Consider the following 16,399-nt stretch of genomic DNA (forward strand, 5'->3'; position numbering starts at 1 on the left):
TGGGGTGGCTTAGTAGTGCCTGTGGGTACCTTGATACTAACACTGAGTTTTTACAGCACCTTCCAGTACCTAAATGGGGTCTGTAAGAGAGCTGGAGAGACTTTTTACAAGGGCATGAAATTATAAGACAAGGGGGAATGATTTCAAACAGGCAGAGAGTAGGTTTAGAACAGGTATTAGAGAGAAATTCTTTCCTGTGTGGGTGGGGAGACACTGGGAAGGGTTGCAAAGACGAGTTCTGGATGTCCATCCCTGGCAGTGGTCAAGGCGAGGCTGGATGGGATGTGAGCAGCCTGTCCATTGGAAGGTGTCCCTGCCCATGGCAGCGGGATTAAGGTCCCTTCCGACCCAAACTATTCTGTGATTCTGTGACTGGACAACAGCAGAAAGAAAATAACTCGAGTATGGTGCGTGTTTTATATCAACTATATAACATTGCTCAAATTGTAACTGCAATCTCAGGGAGCTCTGAAAAAGCTTTAACGGTGAGAGGGAAGGAAAAAAAGAAGAAGAATCTCCTTAACTCCTTTCCTCCTCCTCGCCGCCGTACTCGCACGTTGTCGTGGAGCGCTCACCAGGGCCCGCGGCTGGACACTCGCCAACCTCCCGAAGGGCTGCGTGAGTGCCAGGGATTCAGCATGAGGATGGGAACCTGGGGGCCGTGCCCGGCCTCTGCCACAGACCAGCGCGGCCCCTGGCACAAAACAGCACGGCACGGCCCCCGCACAGGTCACCACAGCGCGGCCCCTTGGCGTGCGCGCGCGCGGCCCGCGGCTGTGACGCCGTTGTTGTGGCGCGGCGGGGAAGCACGTGAGGAGTGCGACGTCATCATAAACACTCGTGGGCAACATGGCGGCGCCGCCGAGCGGCAAGGTAACGGGGGCGGGCGGCGGCGGTGGGGCCGGCCTCTCCCCCCGCGGGACGCGCCGTGACCGGCTCGCCCCGGTTGACGGGAGTCGCGGGGAGGGAGGGTCGGGCCTGTGAATGCCCAGGCGGGTGCCTTTTCCCCCGCCGTGCGGGTGTCGCCTCCCGGGGCTGCCTCTCCGGTCACGGGCCGTCCTGGCCTCGGGCGGGCCGGGCGCTGGCAGCTACCGCGGACCCTCTGCGCCGGAGGCGGTCGCGGCCGGCGGGCGGGACTCGGGCCCTTCCCGCACCTGCCGCCCGGCAGCGCCCCGAAGCAGCTCGGCTCCGGCCCCGGGCGGCAGAAGGCCGCTCTCCGCGGGGGCGGGCAGCTCCGCGGCCGCGCTGGGCCTCAGCCTGAGGGAGAGGAGCGCGGCTTGTCCCGTCTACGTGGCCGAGTGCCCCCGAGGTGCTCATGGCCGGTAGTGGCCTTTCCCCCGGCCTGCTCGCTGGTAGTGTGCGGAAACCTGCCCCCGGCGTGGGTACAAAGCCTTGTCAGTCCTACAGTTTGGTAATTTAAACATTTTTGTATGCCGCGGATCTTTGCCGAGCGTTCCGGAACGAAACATTATTTCTTGACAGGGACTGAGCTCGCAGCAGGGGGAGGTACAGGCAACACCCACTGCTTCCCTCCGCCCCCGCCAACAGATACGACTTGTGTCCGTATTGGTTTTTTTTGTAGAAATAGTTTTATTTCATGACTCTGCTTTCTGAAGGCGTTGCTTTGCAGTGCGGTGTTCTCGAGCACGTGGATCCTTTATTTAGGATGTAAAATCTTAGTGTCGTGTCCGATTGTAGTAGCCATGGTGAGGGTGTGATAGTCTGCGGTTTCACTTTTCCACATAGGGCAGAAGATGATTGAGAGAACACACGTAGTTAGCCACGTCTGCGCTTATCCGAGGGTACTGAGGCGTGCACTTAGCTATAGCACGAAAATTCCGTAGAGGTCTTGCTTTGTGCCACCTTACCGTATCTGTTTCAGGCAGAATTGTTGGAGCAGGCAAATTATGCAGCTGGAGTTTTGCAATTTTATTTTTATGTTATTTACTGCTATTAGGTGTCCTCCCAGCTGTTTCTAGCTATGCACATCCAGTTTTTATGTACACAGAGAAGTTCCTCTTCTGGTTTTATCCATTATAATGTCAATACAGAAGTTTAGTGGATGAAGGGAAATGTTTTAATTTTTTAGAGAAATATTTTAGTTTTTCAGATCGTTTCTTGTTTTCCACTTAGACCTTTATCAGGGTCTTCTTCAGGATGTCTCTCCTGAAAGCAGTTGTATTATGATGGTTTATATGAGATGCTAAAACGATTGTGGATTAGTTGTTTGTAAATTTGCTGTGTATTCATTGCTCCTTTCAAAGAACCCTGTTTGTAGGAGATTAAATCTCTTAAGATATTGCAAAACTGTTTCAGTTATGCCACATCCACAATACTAATGCAATTTATATTTCAGTAACATTCTTTGCCACGTCTCTTTTAATACAGAGGAAGAATGACAGTTGTGTTTTCTCAGACTTCATGAAGTAGCTGGGCTGGTTTGACGTTTCACTGCTCTCAGGAGCAGTTCTATCCTTCTCTGTATTTCCTCACCTGTGTGTCACACTGTTGCTTTCTTGGACACTGTACTCATTTGATCTGTCACTGATTAGAACTAGCAAGCTGAAATAATACATACAACTGTGCTTACATTTGTCTCAGTTAGTTTTCTGTTGGGAGAACATTGGACCACAAATTGTTCCTTTGAGTGGAAGCAGAATTTTGGAAGGGCTCACAAACTAATGAAATTTCACTCCAGGTGGAATAAATGTGGTGTAGGTTGGTGCAGACCCAGCATTCTCACTTCAGGCCTTTTGCACTTCAGTGTCTTTACAATGATGTAAATGCGGATGTCTTAAGTTAACTGCAGCATTCCTTCTGGCTGTACAGGGTTGTAATGGGGTGTTTCAGGTGGTAGCTTTCTGAAAGAACAGTAGCCATTAGTTTGTGGAGTGCTTTAGTCTCATGTGGTGGATCTTATCGTATGAAAGTAATGTACTTTAATGTGTGTGCTCTTTTCTGCAGAATATTACACAAAGTGGTTCCCATGGAAAACACATGGCACTATATTAAGCAGCTGGGATAACCTAAATTGTTTCAGCTTTCACAATCTTGTTTTAGCAAGCCATATAAATTTGTGGTTTCTGTTACATTTTAACCATTCGCCTTTCTCTTCGCTATTGCAGATTTTTGGGGGGAGATTTGTTTGTTCTTTGTTTCTTTGTTTCTCTTTTTAATTTTATTTCCCAGACATCATTATTGTCAGTAGGTTCAGCATCCCGGTATTTAATGTAGTCTCTGGTTTCTGCTCCATACATCAATGGGATATATGAATTATAAATTTGGTTACCTCATGTACTACTTTACTTGTCTTTTTGTCCTTTTTTTTTTTTTTTTTTTTATTTCTCGCTGGAATCTCTCACAAGATTCTTATCAGTGTTTTTCTCTATATGGATGATAAACTCGGTTCAGGAAAAGTTAATGCAGTTGAGTTCTGGAGTCGTGACTCATTCTTTATTAATGACCATCTGCCCTAGAACAGAGTGAGCTTCAGTTTTTTCCCTTTCTTAGAATTGCCGTTTTTTTCTGAAAGTGACTTGGTAATAAGGTGTTTTGTTTTCAGAGCTTTTGACTTCATGCAAACAGGTATATTTATGTATTATGCATATATTATACTTTATGAAAACAGGTGCATTTTCTCTCTTTTTGTTGCTTAGCAAATGACAGTTTGTTTACTGTATTCAGAGAACGTACTCTGGATTCACCCTTACAACAGAAAACCATGTTAGAAAATGAGCTAAAGAGTTGTGTATGGGGAGAAGTACAGACTTCAGTTTCAGTCTGTTGTCTATAGGTGATTACTGCAGCTGATCTAAAGACAGTAACGATATTTTTTTAGTGTTCTTGGAGTTCTGAGTATCTTCAACACGCGGGCTTTTAGATCTTTCTCAAGTTACCAATTGACACGTGGGCTGTCAGATAAGTTATTTTTCACTTGCTTCTGCTCTTGCTCTTGGAGTTAAAGTTTCAGAGTGTTAACTGACCGAACATCTGAGCTTTGTCTGTGAGCTCAGATGTCTGGCCAGTTCAGCAACTAGAAGTGTTCAAGGAGCACTGTAGCTATTACTAAATAGTAGTGGTATTAGTGCTGTATTGTTTGGGGGGGTGGATTTGTGTTTGCAGTGGAAAGATTTTTGATTTTTTTTGTGTTTTTTTTTTTTTTGTTTTTTTTTTTTTTTTGTTTTGTTTTTCTTGTAGCTAGGAACTAGCCAAGAGATTTTAAATATGGTATGTTAAACTTAGCTTTGCATCCTTCAGGTAGTTTATTGGCATAGATACAATGAATTATTTTAGGTGTATATTCTGTGGGATAGGCAGTGTCTTTCTCCACCTTCTACTGCTTAAACTTAAGTGCACAGAGGCTCTTGTACTATGCATTGTTATGCCATTTTTTTGATTTAAAATATTTGTTATAACTTTTTCAGCCTTTATAATTCACTGTGAACAGAGTTATAATTCTTTTTGATTTTATGGTACTTTGTGGGTTTTCTTTGTGAACAGACGACTGTCTCTCCTGAATTTACTTAAGGTTTTTTATGCTTGAATGTAAAGCAGTTCAGTAATAATTCTGAAATCTCTGTGTTTTCTTTCTATTTTCTGTTCATTAAGGATTTCTCTTTGCAGAGGTGTTTACAATAGGACCAGTGGGTTACTACTTGAAGCTCTTGCTCTCAGTACCCTGAATAGATTTGTATTTTCACTGATATCCTGCCACTGTTGCATAAGTAGCATAAATAGTTCATGGTTCAAGAAATCTTCAGAGCACATGAGGCAGAGCTTGAAATCTGTACTGCTGTCAAGTAGGAAACTTTTCTTATGATACGTGGTTCCTGGTGTTGAGAGCTTTCTCATATTTCTCACAACATGAACGATATTTGTGGGATTCTGCCCCTCTCCACCCCACCCCTACTTAGAAACTGTATGTTTTTAAGACTAGCAGGGTGTGAAATTTTACCTTCTTGGGAAAAAAGTTGAGCCATAGACTCAGCAAACAAAAGTCATACAAGGTTCATCAAGGGCAAGTGCAAGGTCCATGGGGCAATCTGAAGTACAGGCTGGGTGGAGAATGGATTGAGATGAGTTCAGGGGAGAAAAACTTGAGGGTATTTGTGGGTGCAAAGCTCAATATGACTTAAATGTCCACCTGCAGCTCAGAAAGCCAACTGTGTCTTGGGCCACATCAAAAGCAGTGTGGTCAGCAGATCAAGGGAAATTATTTTCCCCCCTCTCCTGTGCCCTCATAGGACACCATGTGGAGTACTGTATCCATCTCTGGAGTCCCCACCATAGTCATAGATCTAACTGAGCAAAGAGGGCTATGAAGATGGTCAGAGAACTGGAGCACCTCTCGTAGGGAGGAAGGCTAAGAGAGTTAGGGTTTTTCCGTCTGGAGAAGAGAAGGTTCCAGGGACACCCTAGAGCACCTTCCAGTACCTAAATGGGGCTTACAAGAGACCTGGAGAGTGATTTTTTTTCCCAGAGGTATGTAGTGATAGGATGAGAGGCAATAGCTTTAATCTGAGGGGAGCATAGGCTTAGATTGGATATCAGGAAGAAGTTCTTTGCTCTGAGTGTGGTGAGACACTGAAACTGATTGACCAGAAAGGCTGTCTACTCCCTATCCCTGGAGGTATTCAAGACAAGGCTGGATAAGGCTGTGAGTAAACTGGTCTAGTGGGATGTTCCCTGCCCATGGCAGGGGGCTTGCAGCTAGATGATCTTTAAGGTCTCTTTCAGCACAAACCTGTGCTGAAAACATTCTGTGATTTGTATTTTATTACAATTCAAATGCCAGATATTGTAGCCTATCTTCTGTGGAGCAGAAGATCATGTTGGTCAAGTAGCATTAGTTTGATGCTTTGTGGAGCACTCAAATGTACTGGCACCTAGTAGTTGGAAACAGACTCTTGATGCAGTAGGTACTTCAGTGTGCCCAGTGACACTTTAGCAGTGAATGTGTGAATAAGCTTTGGCCAAACATCAGCTATTCCAAAGAGGAAGGTGAAAATTCAAGTAGTATAATGTAGACTTTTATACTGAGTTATATTTCTTCGTACTTTATGCATAGTTCTAAACAATGATGTTTTTTTTGTGGATGTAAGATCACTAAAGCTAACCACTGTCTAAATTGAAATAATTTTATTGGTCTTTAACTGTTTCCTTACAGGGTTGCATCTTTTGTTCTGTTTCCTTTCCATCAGAATCTGAAAATAAGATGCTGCACAGCAGCTATATCTGTTGTTGATGTTTCTGGACAGAGCCATTTTTCCTTAAGTTTGCAGAGCATTTCAGATGTTTTTTACTCAGTCACTTTCTTATGAACATGCCTGCTTACTGCTTCAGCTGTTGAATTCTTGGTGAGGTCCTTTATCTGATTCTCTAACATGAGGCAAAAAATGAAGTAACTGCTATTGAAAAGTTGTTAATATCAGTATTTACACAGTGCCATAATTACTTACTGTCTCGAGAGCAGTGGCTGAGTCACTGTGGAAGTGACGCTGGATGGCATCTTGGCAGAGCAGTGCTGGCCTCAAGCTGTACTCTCTGGTGGAAAAGGGGAGTGAGTGGAACACATTCTCCAAGAACACAGGATGAGAGTATGAAGTGTCTGAAACATGGGACAAACTAGCTAGGAGAGTTACAGTGCTGCTCCTTTCTCTCAAGTTCTCTGTTTGGCAAGTTACTGGTATGTGACAGACCTGGGAACAGGAATTAGAAGATATGAACAATCAGTGCAAATAGTGACAGCTAATACTTAGGTACTCAGCACAGGAGCGTGGAAAATACATGGGTGAGGATGGCAGGACTATGCTGTTCTGTGGTAGCCCCAGATCTTAGCTGTCCTTTTATTTGCTGTCTATACTTCATTGTCTTAGGGTGCAATGTTGTCATCTTTCACTAGCTGGTAGCACAGGGTTGTAAATTGCTGTCAAATGGCAGGCATTAAATCACAAGGCTTTGCTTGTATTCTGGCATATATTAGTGGTGGTGTCGCATCTGAAAGGCCTTCTGCTCATGTATGTCTTTGTCAATAAAAATGCTACAAGCATTGCCTGTTTACTCCTCACTGTAAGCAGTACAATAAAAATATGGAGATGTGCATTGTCCATGCTGTGCCCTTATGGTATTAAGAATGATACAATTTATTTATCAGAAAATGTTACTGGGGCAATGGTGGGACTTCAGAATCCTATTTTTTTGCTGGACATGGACTGTAAATACTTGAAGAGTTTTCCAGAACCTTAACTAGCATATGCCATGAGATGTAAACTGAGCCTACATCTTGCTGCTTCTGTCTGTTTTTTTATAGTAGGTGGGTAGACAGCTATTGCTTTCTGCAGCTTTCCTGAATTTTCTGCTGTAGTTCCCTGCTTTTACAGACCCTCAGTCAGGATACGAGTTGAAATAGCTGTTGTCTCTGTGTGGTACAGTGCTTTCAGTGACTGATCAGAATGAACTGTGAATTTGCCTTTGACCTCCATAGCACCCATGGAAAAGAGAAACAGGTCAAAGTGGCTCACTAATATTTGGAAACCTGCATCAATTTTTAGCTTTTGGTGGGATTCTGAAACATCCAGGCAGTGGTTCTAGTTTTCATTTAATAGAACTGGACAAATAAATATGCTGTGAATTGTGCTTGCAGGCTGCCAGCATGGACTTCTTGATGAGCAGGAAAGACTTATGAGCATAAGCTTCTCGGGTACATCTTATTTCAAACTTGAAACTTTTGGATGATTAAAAAGTAATACATAAATCATACAGACATTTTCCTACTGTCTCCATCATTTTCTTAGAGGAAAAAAAGTTGCCAACTGAATGCTTTTACAGTCTTAAGTTGCCTTAAATAATGCTTATGATTTGAAGTATTCTAGGAACTTAAGGATACCACGGATGGATAAATCTGTTCTGCACAGAACTAGCTTTAAGCTAGTAAAATGATTGAAAAATCTTTCAGTAATTCCAATGTACAGCCACAAGATATAACAAAAATTTACTTGAAATCAAGTAATTATCAAAGTTTTTCAGCTTCTGTCACATTACATCTTCATCTGCTTTGGTTGCGTTGGTGTGTGCTTTTGATAAACACTCTGCTTTTTTCATTTGTGTTTTTGTTGTGGAACCAGCAGAGTCTGGCTTTCATGTAGGTAATAACATCTAAACCTGTGGCATCTGCATCTCTGGGCAGCTGTTTGCAAACAGGTACAGAAGAAAACAGAACCATCACTGTTTAAATCTATAGTGAGGCCTGTCATTGCTGGACAGCTGTTTTGGCCTCAAGCATCTGAGCAACACAAACGGCTTTTCTTCCCTGAGGTTCTGTTTCTGGGACCAGTGGATAGACTGTGCAGAGCACTGAATTCTGATTAGCTGGATGGCTGGAAGGGCTGTAATACTGGGTTGAGGGATACTTTTGGAATATTTATTAAAATCCTAGGGATGTGTCAACTTACTTAGTGACCTGTGGTGTGCACTTATTAACATTAACTTGTATTTTTTCATGATGGGCTTACTGATTTTGTGTACATTTAGGGGAAGAATGATGGCTCTAATCATATGAAAAGAAAATTAAAGATTGAGCTTGGCTCTAGCTACTTCTCACCTTTTCAAAAAAAGCCCACGATGAATATGTAAAATAATGAATAGTACAAAACCAAGGTGAGCCAGTAGTGTGTTTTCCTGTCTTGTAATACAAAAGCATAATGGACTAACTGAACAGATAATCTTTAAAACTCTTGAATTCTTTCACCTGGGGATATTGAGGCCTTCCTGGTTCACTAAAGGCTGTCAAGATTTCGAGGAGTTTGGGTTGCTTTCCTATGCTGAAGATTTTGACAGGTAATACCGAAGCAGATTTGGGTTGGGTTTGGAGGGATCATAGTTATTTCAACAGCTAATGAAGGGGCACCAGTCTCATTATCCTGCCCTGCCTGTATCTAGTTCCTTTTACTGTCTCCATATGCAGCAGGATCTCACTACATAGATGTTGCATGCAGACCTTACACAAGTCCTTGGTATTTACTGATGCTTTAGGTCATCCTCTGACATTTGCTGCCTTTTTTCATGTTCTTCAGTAACCTACTGCTTAGGCAAGAGGCAGTGTGTGATGCCATTCCTTAGTTTTGAAATCTGTTTACTTGAATGCTTAAGCAGTCCAGGTGTGCTGACTGACCAGACATTTCCCTGAGTGTTGGGCTGCAGAGGCACTGAGCAAAAACCTTTGTAGGCCACATGGTGTGTGAGATTGAGCTACTAAGTGTAGTAGCAGTTGTTTACTGATGGGGTTTTAGCCAGTTCTAACTATTGGTATACTGTCTTTCAGTTTGATATTTTCCTTAATAATTTAGCATTACTTTTCATCTTTTAATTAGCTTGCCAGTGTTGCAGTATCAGAAAACAAAAATCTGTAACAAGCTCTTTTACTGTAAGGTACTATAAGAATACCTAATAGCATTTTTGAATTTTCAGCTTGCTAAGAACACTGTGTGAAATATTGCCACCCAGTGTAGCTAATACTTAGGTGCTACTGCTATAGAACTACATTTCCAAGCCCATTTTGTTCAAATGCATTTATGGAGTTACATTACAAAATACTGCTGAATAGAGTGGCTTAGTATTTTGAAAATTTCAAGATCTTAACTTCCAAAATGTTTTACAGAGGGATTAACTATGGAAAAACATCTAGATACTCTTTTGTATGACCAATGTTATCTCTTTCTTCAAATTAGTTACAGTTCCAGTTAATAGTTGGAAAGAGTAAGTAAATAGATCATGCTTGTGATTGGAAAAGAAAAATCTCAGCAGCTTGGTCTTCTGGCCCTTCAAACTTGGAGAAGATTTTCTCTTCATTAACAGTATGAGGGCAGTAAGGTGCTTTGTGACAAGTCCTCTGTTCTACAAACATCCTCTGAAGTTCTGAGCATGTGCTTTGGTTTTAGTGCAGCTGTTTGGTGGAGCTGAAGCTGTTAAAAAGAGCAGTGTAGGATTTTTCAGTTGCATGACAGCTGTGACATTTGGAACACATTTTCTTTTCCCATGAAAGGGAATGTTTGTCCTTCCGAGAGAGTAATGGACAGAAAATAATAAAACAGTTATTAGATGGCATACCTTCTAGCCTGATTAGGTATACTTTATAATACTTACCAACATTTTTGGCAGAAGTGCACTTCTACAACTCTTGACACAAATAGATTTTTTTTCCCTGCAGCAGTTTTCCCAGCAGTTGGTTGATAATTGGTTCATGTTTATGACTAGTTTTCATGATAGATCAGGTCAAAATAGCTAGAAGATAAAATTTAAATAAATGTCAAGGTTGCCTTGTCTGAACAGAGACTGAATTTGAGGACAGATAATTGCTAGAAATAGAGGGAGGATCTTTTTAGATAGAAAAGAAAAAAAACAACAATAATAGAGAACAGGAAAGAAGACTTCCAATATATGAAAGGCAGTGATGTTAATAATCCTTCAAGAAGTGCTAAGTGATCTTTAGAGATTTCTTCCAAGTGATATTTCTGTTTAAACAGAACACTCCTGAAATTTCTTGCTTGTGTAAAAGGTTGAGAAATAGAAGTAAAACTAAAACAGAAAGGATGAGTTAAGTGAATTTTATTGCTCTTTTTCAGCCATGTTTTCTCATCTGGCTAGTTAAGCTTACACACCTAACCTTTTAGTTTACTGCCCTGACTGCAAATGTAATGATTTTAAAAAGCTAACAAATGAGAGAAATAGCTCCTGATATTTTAGAATCAATGAAATACACTGTCTCTGATTAGTTAAAAATTTCTAGGCTTTTTTGCCTTTAAAAATAGTTTTTGAAGGCAGTGTTTGCAGCTTGGTGTGAAAATGAAAATGGTTCTGAAACAATTACTGTTACTATATGATTTATTTCACTTTCACAAAATCTAAGGGACTTTTCACTTCTAGAGCTGTGTAAAATAGGACCCATTTACAGTATTTATAGAGCTTTTAAGAGTATGTGTATGTGGCTTTGAAAAGCCTGCTAAATTTTGACAGCCAAGGGTTCTCTGATTTTCTATTTTTTTAAGAGCATGATCAGAATACTGTGAAGAGTTTTGCAAATGCTTAAATGCAAAAGTTATGTGGGCTGTGTGCACTCCTAAAAGCCTTTCTTATCTTACTGTTACATATTCTACCTTTCAGATCAAATCTTTGCCACTGACTGTGACTGTAGGAACAGGCATTTCAGGGTGCAGTTATTTATTTCTCTGGAGTTCATCTTTCACACTGTTTGGTCCATTTTACATTTAAATTAATTTTATAATTTCAATGTGCTTAATGGCAGGTGTCAGAAAGGCAGACTATGTAAGAAAGCCTTTTAATATTTTAAAAGCTGTATAGGACTTCCATTGAACCTGTGCCTGCTGATTTAAAAAGTACTAGCTATTGAATGCATTTTAGTGTGGTGTTCTGATTACGTAGCAGTAGTCAGTATGTTGCTTAGAGGGTAAATTTGACAAGTTCTGTTTTCTATTGTTTCTTGATTTAGGTAAGTGAAAGACTCAGATCTTGGACTCTTTGTAACAAAATTCCTAGCAAGACAGAGATGTTTATTTAAACTTCTGTAGGCGAGTCAAAATGATAATGAGTACCATAGGGGTGAAACAATTGTAATGATTTTAAAACCTTGGTTTTTTAAATTTCATTTCCCATTTTGTTATAGGTTGTATATGAGCAAGAAGGAGTTTTCATTCACTCCTCCTGTGGCAAAAATGATGACCAAGACAGCTTAATAGCAGGAACACTGCGTGTCATAGAAAAGGTATGTGCATAATACAGTTACAGAAATTTTGTGTATTTGTTGGTAAAGCACATAACAAGTTTGGCAAACCTTAAATACCTTTTTAAATGTAGGATTTTGTAAATGAACAAACATCACATTGTGTTTGACATAGTCATTCTTCATACGTATATGTAAGTTTTAACAAAATCACACCATGACTATATGGCAATAGGTACTTTGCTGTGTAGTGTTGAATTTTTTGTGATCTTATTGTAGGAAAATGAAGTGGTAGTAGACTGGAGACCATTGGATGAGACTTTGGATACTTCTAATATTCTCTATGCTGGAAAGGTTTGTTTGTTAGTTATGAGTGTTCTTCATTATGTTTCTCTAGAGATTTTATTTTGTGTTAACTAATGCGTAGGTGATCCCATAACTGGAAGCAAAACTCATTTATTATTGGTATTAATAGCTGTATGTGGGAATCTTATTTGCAGACTGCAGCCCAGTTCAAATTATTAGAATACATGTGTAGGTTGACTGTATTTAGTTGGTACATGGTTCACAAATAAAATAGTAGGGGACTAACTATAAATAGTAAAGACCAAATGAGTACAAGTATATCACAGTCACTAGTCCTTCTGCATCTAGTGTTTTCTGGTTTGGTGATTCACTCTTCATAGACACGAAAGTGAGAGGTGCTGTTCTAATGCAAAATAAAAATAGAAGTCTCTGGGCGTTCCAAGATGCAGTGATATTTAAGCAGTATTAAGAGGGTGTGACTAAATAAAAAAAATTCAAGTTTTTCACTTAAATGAATAGTTTTTTATGTTCATAGAGTCTGCAAGAGAGGCAAGGATATTTTAGGATTTTGGAATTTACTAAGTAAGACCACATAGTCTTAGCCTTAAGTTCAAATTTCCTGTGTTGATCTGTATCATGTTTCTGAGAATTTCAGTACATTTTCTTTTAATCTATGAAATAAAGATGCTGATTCTTCATGTTGAATCTGACAAACCAGGTCAACTTTCAAGCCTTGTGTTTTTTGATATTGCTTTTGTTGTTTTTCTCAGGATTCTAGTTCTGTTGTGGAGTGGACTCAAAGTCCAAAAGAAAAATGCTCGCGAGGAGCAGACCGTCCAAGTAGTTATGAAGCAGAATGGGACATGGTCACCACAGTCTCTTTTAAGAAGAAACCTCATTCAAATGGAGGTACTTAATAAAAAAATAAAAATAAAAAAGTGGAGGGCTTTTTTGTGTGTAGGGTGTTTTGGTTTTCTTCCATGATGGTAACTTGTAATTGAAGAATTGCCTTTTAGGTACAGTAAAATGGAATTTATTAGGACTTGAAAAGCTGGGATTCATTTGTGGTAGCAGGTGAATTTCTGAATGTGGAAAACAATTCACAGATGGAAGGGCTGTCATCTGCCTCTATTTTTTTCTTTAAATTGATAGAGAATTGTATTGAAAATGAGCATTAAATCTAACTACTTGCCTCATCATTAGATGTAGTAGCAGTTTTAGCTGCACTGGGCTTGCATTCTTCAAAACAAATGGAATTCAAACTTGGTTTCATGTTAGAAATGAAAATGGAAAAATAAGTGGTTTACTACTCAAATGCATTTCCATGCTGCAGAAGCAGGGGGAGGTGGAATGTACATTTATGGCATATATGGGTCTTTTTATGGTTGTTTTACTTGGGCAAAATAATTCTATAGCTACACCATTTTTGTGTATGTTAGAGATGTTGAAAAAATGAGTTATGGCAAAAGAATTCTGAGTGATTCTCAGGTAATCTTTTTTTCTTACATTCTCACATAGTGTTTTTTTCTTCAATAATACTTGTTTTCCATGTAATATTTCACAGTCTGTTACTGGGGACTATTGTGCTTGTTTTACCATCTTTATAATGGTTTTAAATGTCATGTCTGTCATGTACATACAGGGTTTGGATGTCAGATTATGAATGCTTTTGAGTAAAGCACAGTCCTTGGCTTTTACATGGACACACACACACACACACACACACAGCATCTCTGTTGGGTGAATATGGTTTATCATATCACTAGTTTGTACTGAATTTTTATCTCCAGTCAGTGAGCATGTCTTCATCTGTAGTAAGTGTCACTGAGCGCTACAGACTTGGATTATGCTCTTTGCCACTTCATGCTTATTTCCAATTGCTGTAATTTGATGGGAGCAGGCCAGGGGATGTCTCAAATTCTTTTAGACATGCTGGTAATTTTTACTTTACCTGTCCTCTGGTAAAGTACACTTTCATCCCTTCTCCTTGAATATATACAGTCTTGCACAGCATGTATACAATGCACACTACAGGAGGAAGGGGTAAGGGAGAGATTTCCAATTCCTTTGCCATTATTTTGGTAGCAGCCTTACACAGCACATGGCTAATAACTGTGGGCAATATATAGGTTACAGGATTGTAGTGCGTATCATATTTGTTTTGAGTAAGTAGCACTATCTGGTGGAGGTGCAGGTTGGATTTAGCTTGCTGCTGGAATTGGGTACAGCAGATGGACATTTAACTGCTAGATCACATCTGCTGTAGGATCACAGAGTATCTTGAGTTGCAGGTGACCCACTGGAATCATCGAAGTCCAACTCTTGGCCCTGCACAGGACAACTGCAGGAATCACACTGTGTACCTTGAGAGTGTTGTCCAAATGCTTCTTGAACTCTTGTTAAACTTAATGCCATGACCCCTTCCCTGGAAGCCTGTTCCCATGCCCAGGATCCACTGAGTGAAAAACCTTTTTCTCTAAACCGTAGGTACAGTTTTAGGGGAGTAGCTTGATGGACTTGTTGGTTGTTCTACAAGTCTGTAGAAGACAAAGAGGCTCAAAGAGAAATCCAGAAATAGCACTTAGAGTGTGTGTTTTATTATTAGAACCAATGCTGGTGTTTATGTTTTGTTTTTTAGGAGCAGTGACAGATATAATGTATATATAATTGCTAGCACTGAAAGTCAAACTGAAATAATGTGCTAATTTTGTTTTTAAGATGCTGCAACTCATGCAAACGGAGAAAGCAAGTGGTCGTTCCTGTTCAGTTTGTCAGATCTGAAATCAATCAAACAAAACAAAGAAGGCATGGGATGGTCTTATTTGGTATTCTGTCTGAAGGATGATGTGAAGCTTCCAGCTCTTCACTTTCATCATGGAGATAGCAAACCATTGATTAAATGTATTGAAAAGCATGTTGCACTGAATGAGTAAGTATCAGACAGCTCTTAGTTCTGTAAAATACAGATGGTTGGTTTACTTAAATCATGTAATGAATTTCAGATTAATACTTCCTGATTGTTATTCCCTTCCTTTTTTTATTAGTAGAAATAGTTTTTAAGGTGACTGAAACTGTGGTTTCACATAGGCATTTGGAATGTAAACTGAAGTTTAAAACTTGGATTGATTTACGAAGTATTTTAGAATCCTAAGTGTTATTAGCTCCAAATGCCTTAGTTGCTCCCTCTAGTGGGTGCAGAAGCTTCTTATGAACATGCTGTGTAAAAGTTTACTCCTTCATGAGCTACTTCTATAAAATGGGATCATTTCTTACAATTTGAGATTGTCTCCTTTGGGCAAAATTTGCATGAGTACTTACGTGAGTGTGCAAGGTAATTTATAGTGCTGTCAACTAAATAAATTGGTATATAAATATTTTCCCCCACAGTTCTGTTCCTCTGTAATTTCTTGCCTGGTCAGTGTTTCACTCTTGATCTTTACTGCACAAATCAACTTTCTGAGTGTAAATATATTTGAGACCCTATCATTCTGTTAAATACTTTGGAGTTGTGTAATTATATTGTGTTACCTCCAAGAGTTTTACTAGGATAAAAACCTTTTTGATCAGCATGGCATAAGTACAAAATAAAGTAAAATTTTCATCTCTCACCATGTAGGCATAAGTATAATTTAAGAAGCCAACAGGTAAACAAGGTTAGATAGAATATGAAGAAATAAATGTGATGTGACATGTATACCTGCAACAACTGTAATATCAGTGTAATACATTTTCAAAAGTGTTTTGCTATTGTCACTTACAACACAGTAGTCTGATGACAGATTTGAAGGTGGATAGGAAAATGGCTGTAGGAATCCTTACAGAGAGCTCTTACATTGGTGGCATCACTGAGGTCAGACATGCCTTCCACAAGTAGGGCAGGCTGATGCTGAGAAATACTGAGGAAAATTTTGCTGGAGAAAAGTCAGTAGGACGTGAGTGGTGTGTATTTATTGAACTGATTGTGAAAGGCTTTGGCAGTTTCACTACATGGTTTTGGGGTTTGGGATAATCAGAAGTTTTCAATTTCTTGGAGAAGGTAGCATGGTCAGTGTGTCCAGTTTGTGGAATGATACTGGCTGTAGCATTGTATGTGAGCTTTGTAAGGGAAAAAGTTAGGAAGACCAAAGGAGAGGCTAATAGGGGGGACAAGATGAACTTGTAAATAGGAATATTCTCTGTACAATTGTAGATTAGAAAATCCTGAATGAGAACTTTATCTTAAATCCTGAGAGTTTTTTTTCTCTAGGTTCCCTTCCTTAAGCACCTTTTAATTTTGTTTCATAATTTCCCAGGCTCTTCAGGCATAGGGAAACATTGTTGTCCTGCCGTCTCCCTCCTTCCTTCCCTCCCTCCCTCCTG

The 16,399-nt window shown here is 40.0% G+C and overlaps 1 protein-coding gene across 10 annotated transcripts in view; it reads left to right on the top strand.

Annotated features, from left to right (window-relative positions):
• The first annotated feature begins 776 nt into the window (after nucleotides 1–776).
• TBC1D15 (TBC1 domain family member 15) overlaps nucleotides 777–16,399 on the top strand; it is a 35,999-nt gene continuing 20,376 nt past the window's right edge. For 4 of the 10 annotated variants that reach the window (XM_015628231.2, XM_033514619.1, XM_019006722.2 and 1 more), the window contains exons 1-5: nucleotides 1,301–1,411; nucleotides 11,678–11,776; nucleotides 12,014–12,088; nucleotides 12,811–12,949; nucleotides 14,759–14,969. In XM_015628231.2, coding sequence (XP_015483717.1) covers nucleotides 1,316–1,411; nucleotides 11,678–11,776; nucleotides 12,014–12,088; nucleotides 12,811–12,949; nucleotides 14,759–14,969 — 620 coding nt within the window. In that variant the 5' untranslated portion in view covers nucleotides 1,301–1,315. Of the gene's footprint in view, nucleotides 874–1,297; nucleotides 1,412–11,677; nucleotides 11,777–12,013; nucleotides 12,089–12,810; nucleotides 12,950–14,758; nucleotides 14,970–16,399 lie in introns of those variants that run through there. The other 6 variants (XR_004497566.1, XR_004497567.1, XM_033514622.1 and 3 more) reach the window with 4 other exon arrangements.

The sequence above is a fragment of the Parus major genome, chromosome 1A (assembly GCF_001522545.3).
Source record: "Parus major isolate Abel chromosome 1A, Parus_major1.1, whole genome shotgun sequence".
Classification (NCBI taxonomy): Eukaryota; Metazoa; Chordata; class Aves; order Passeriformes; family Paridae; genus Parus; species Parus major.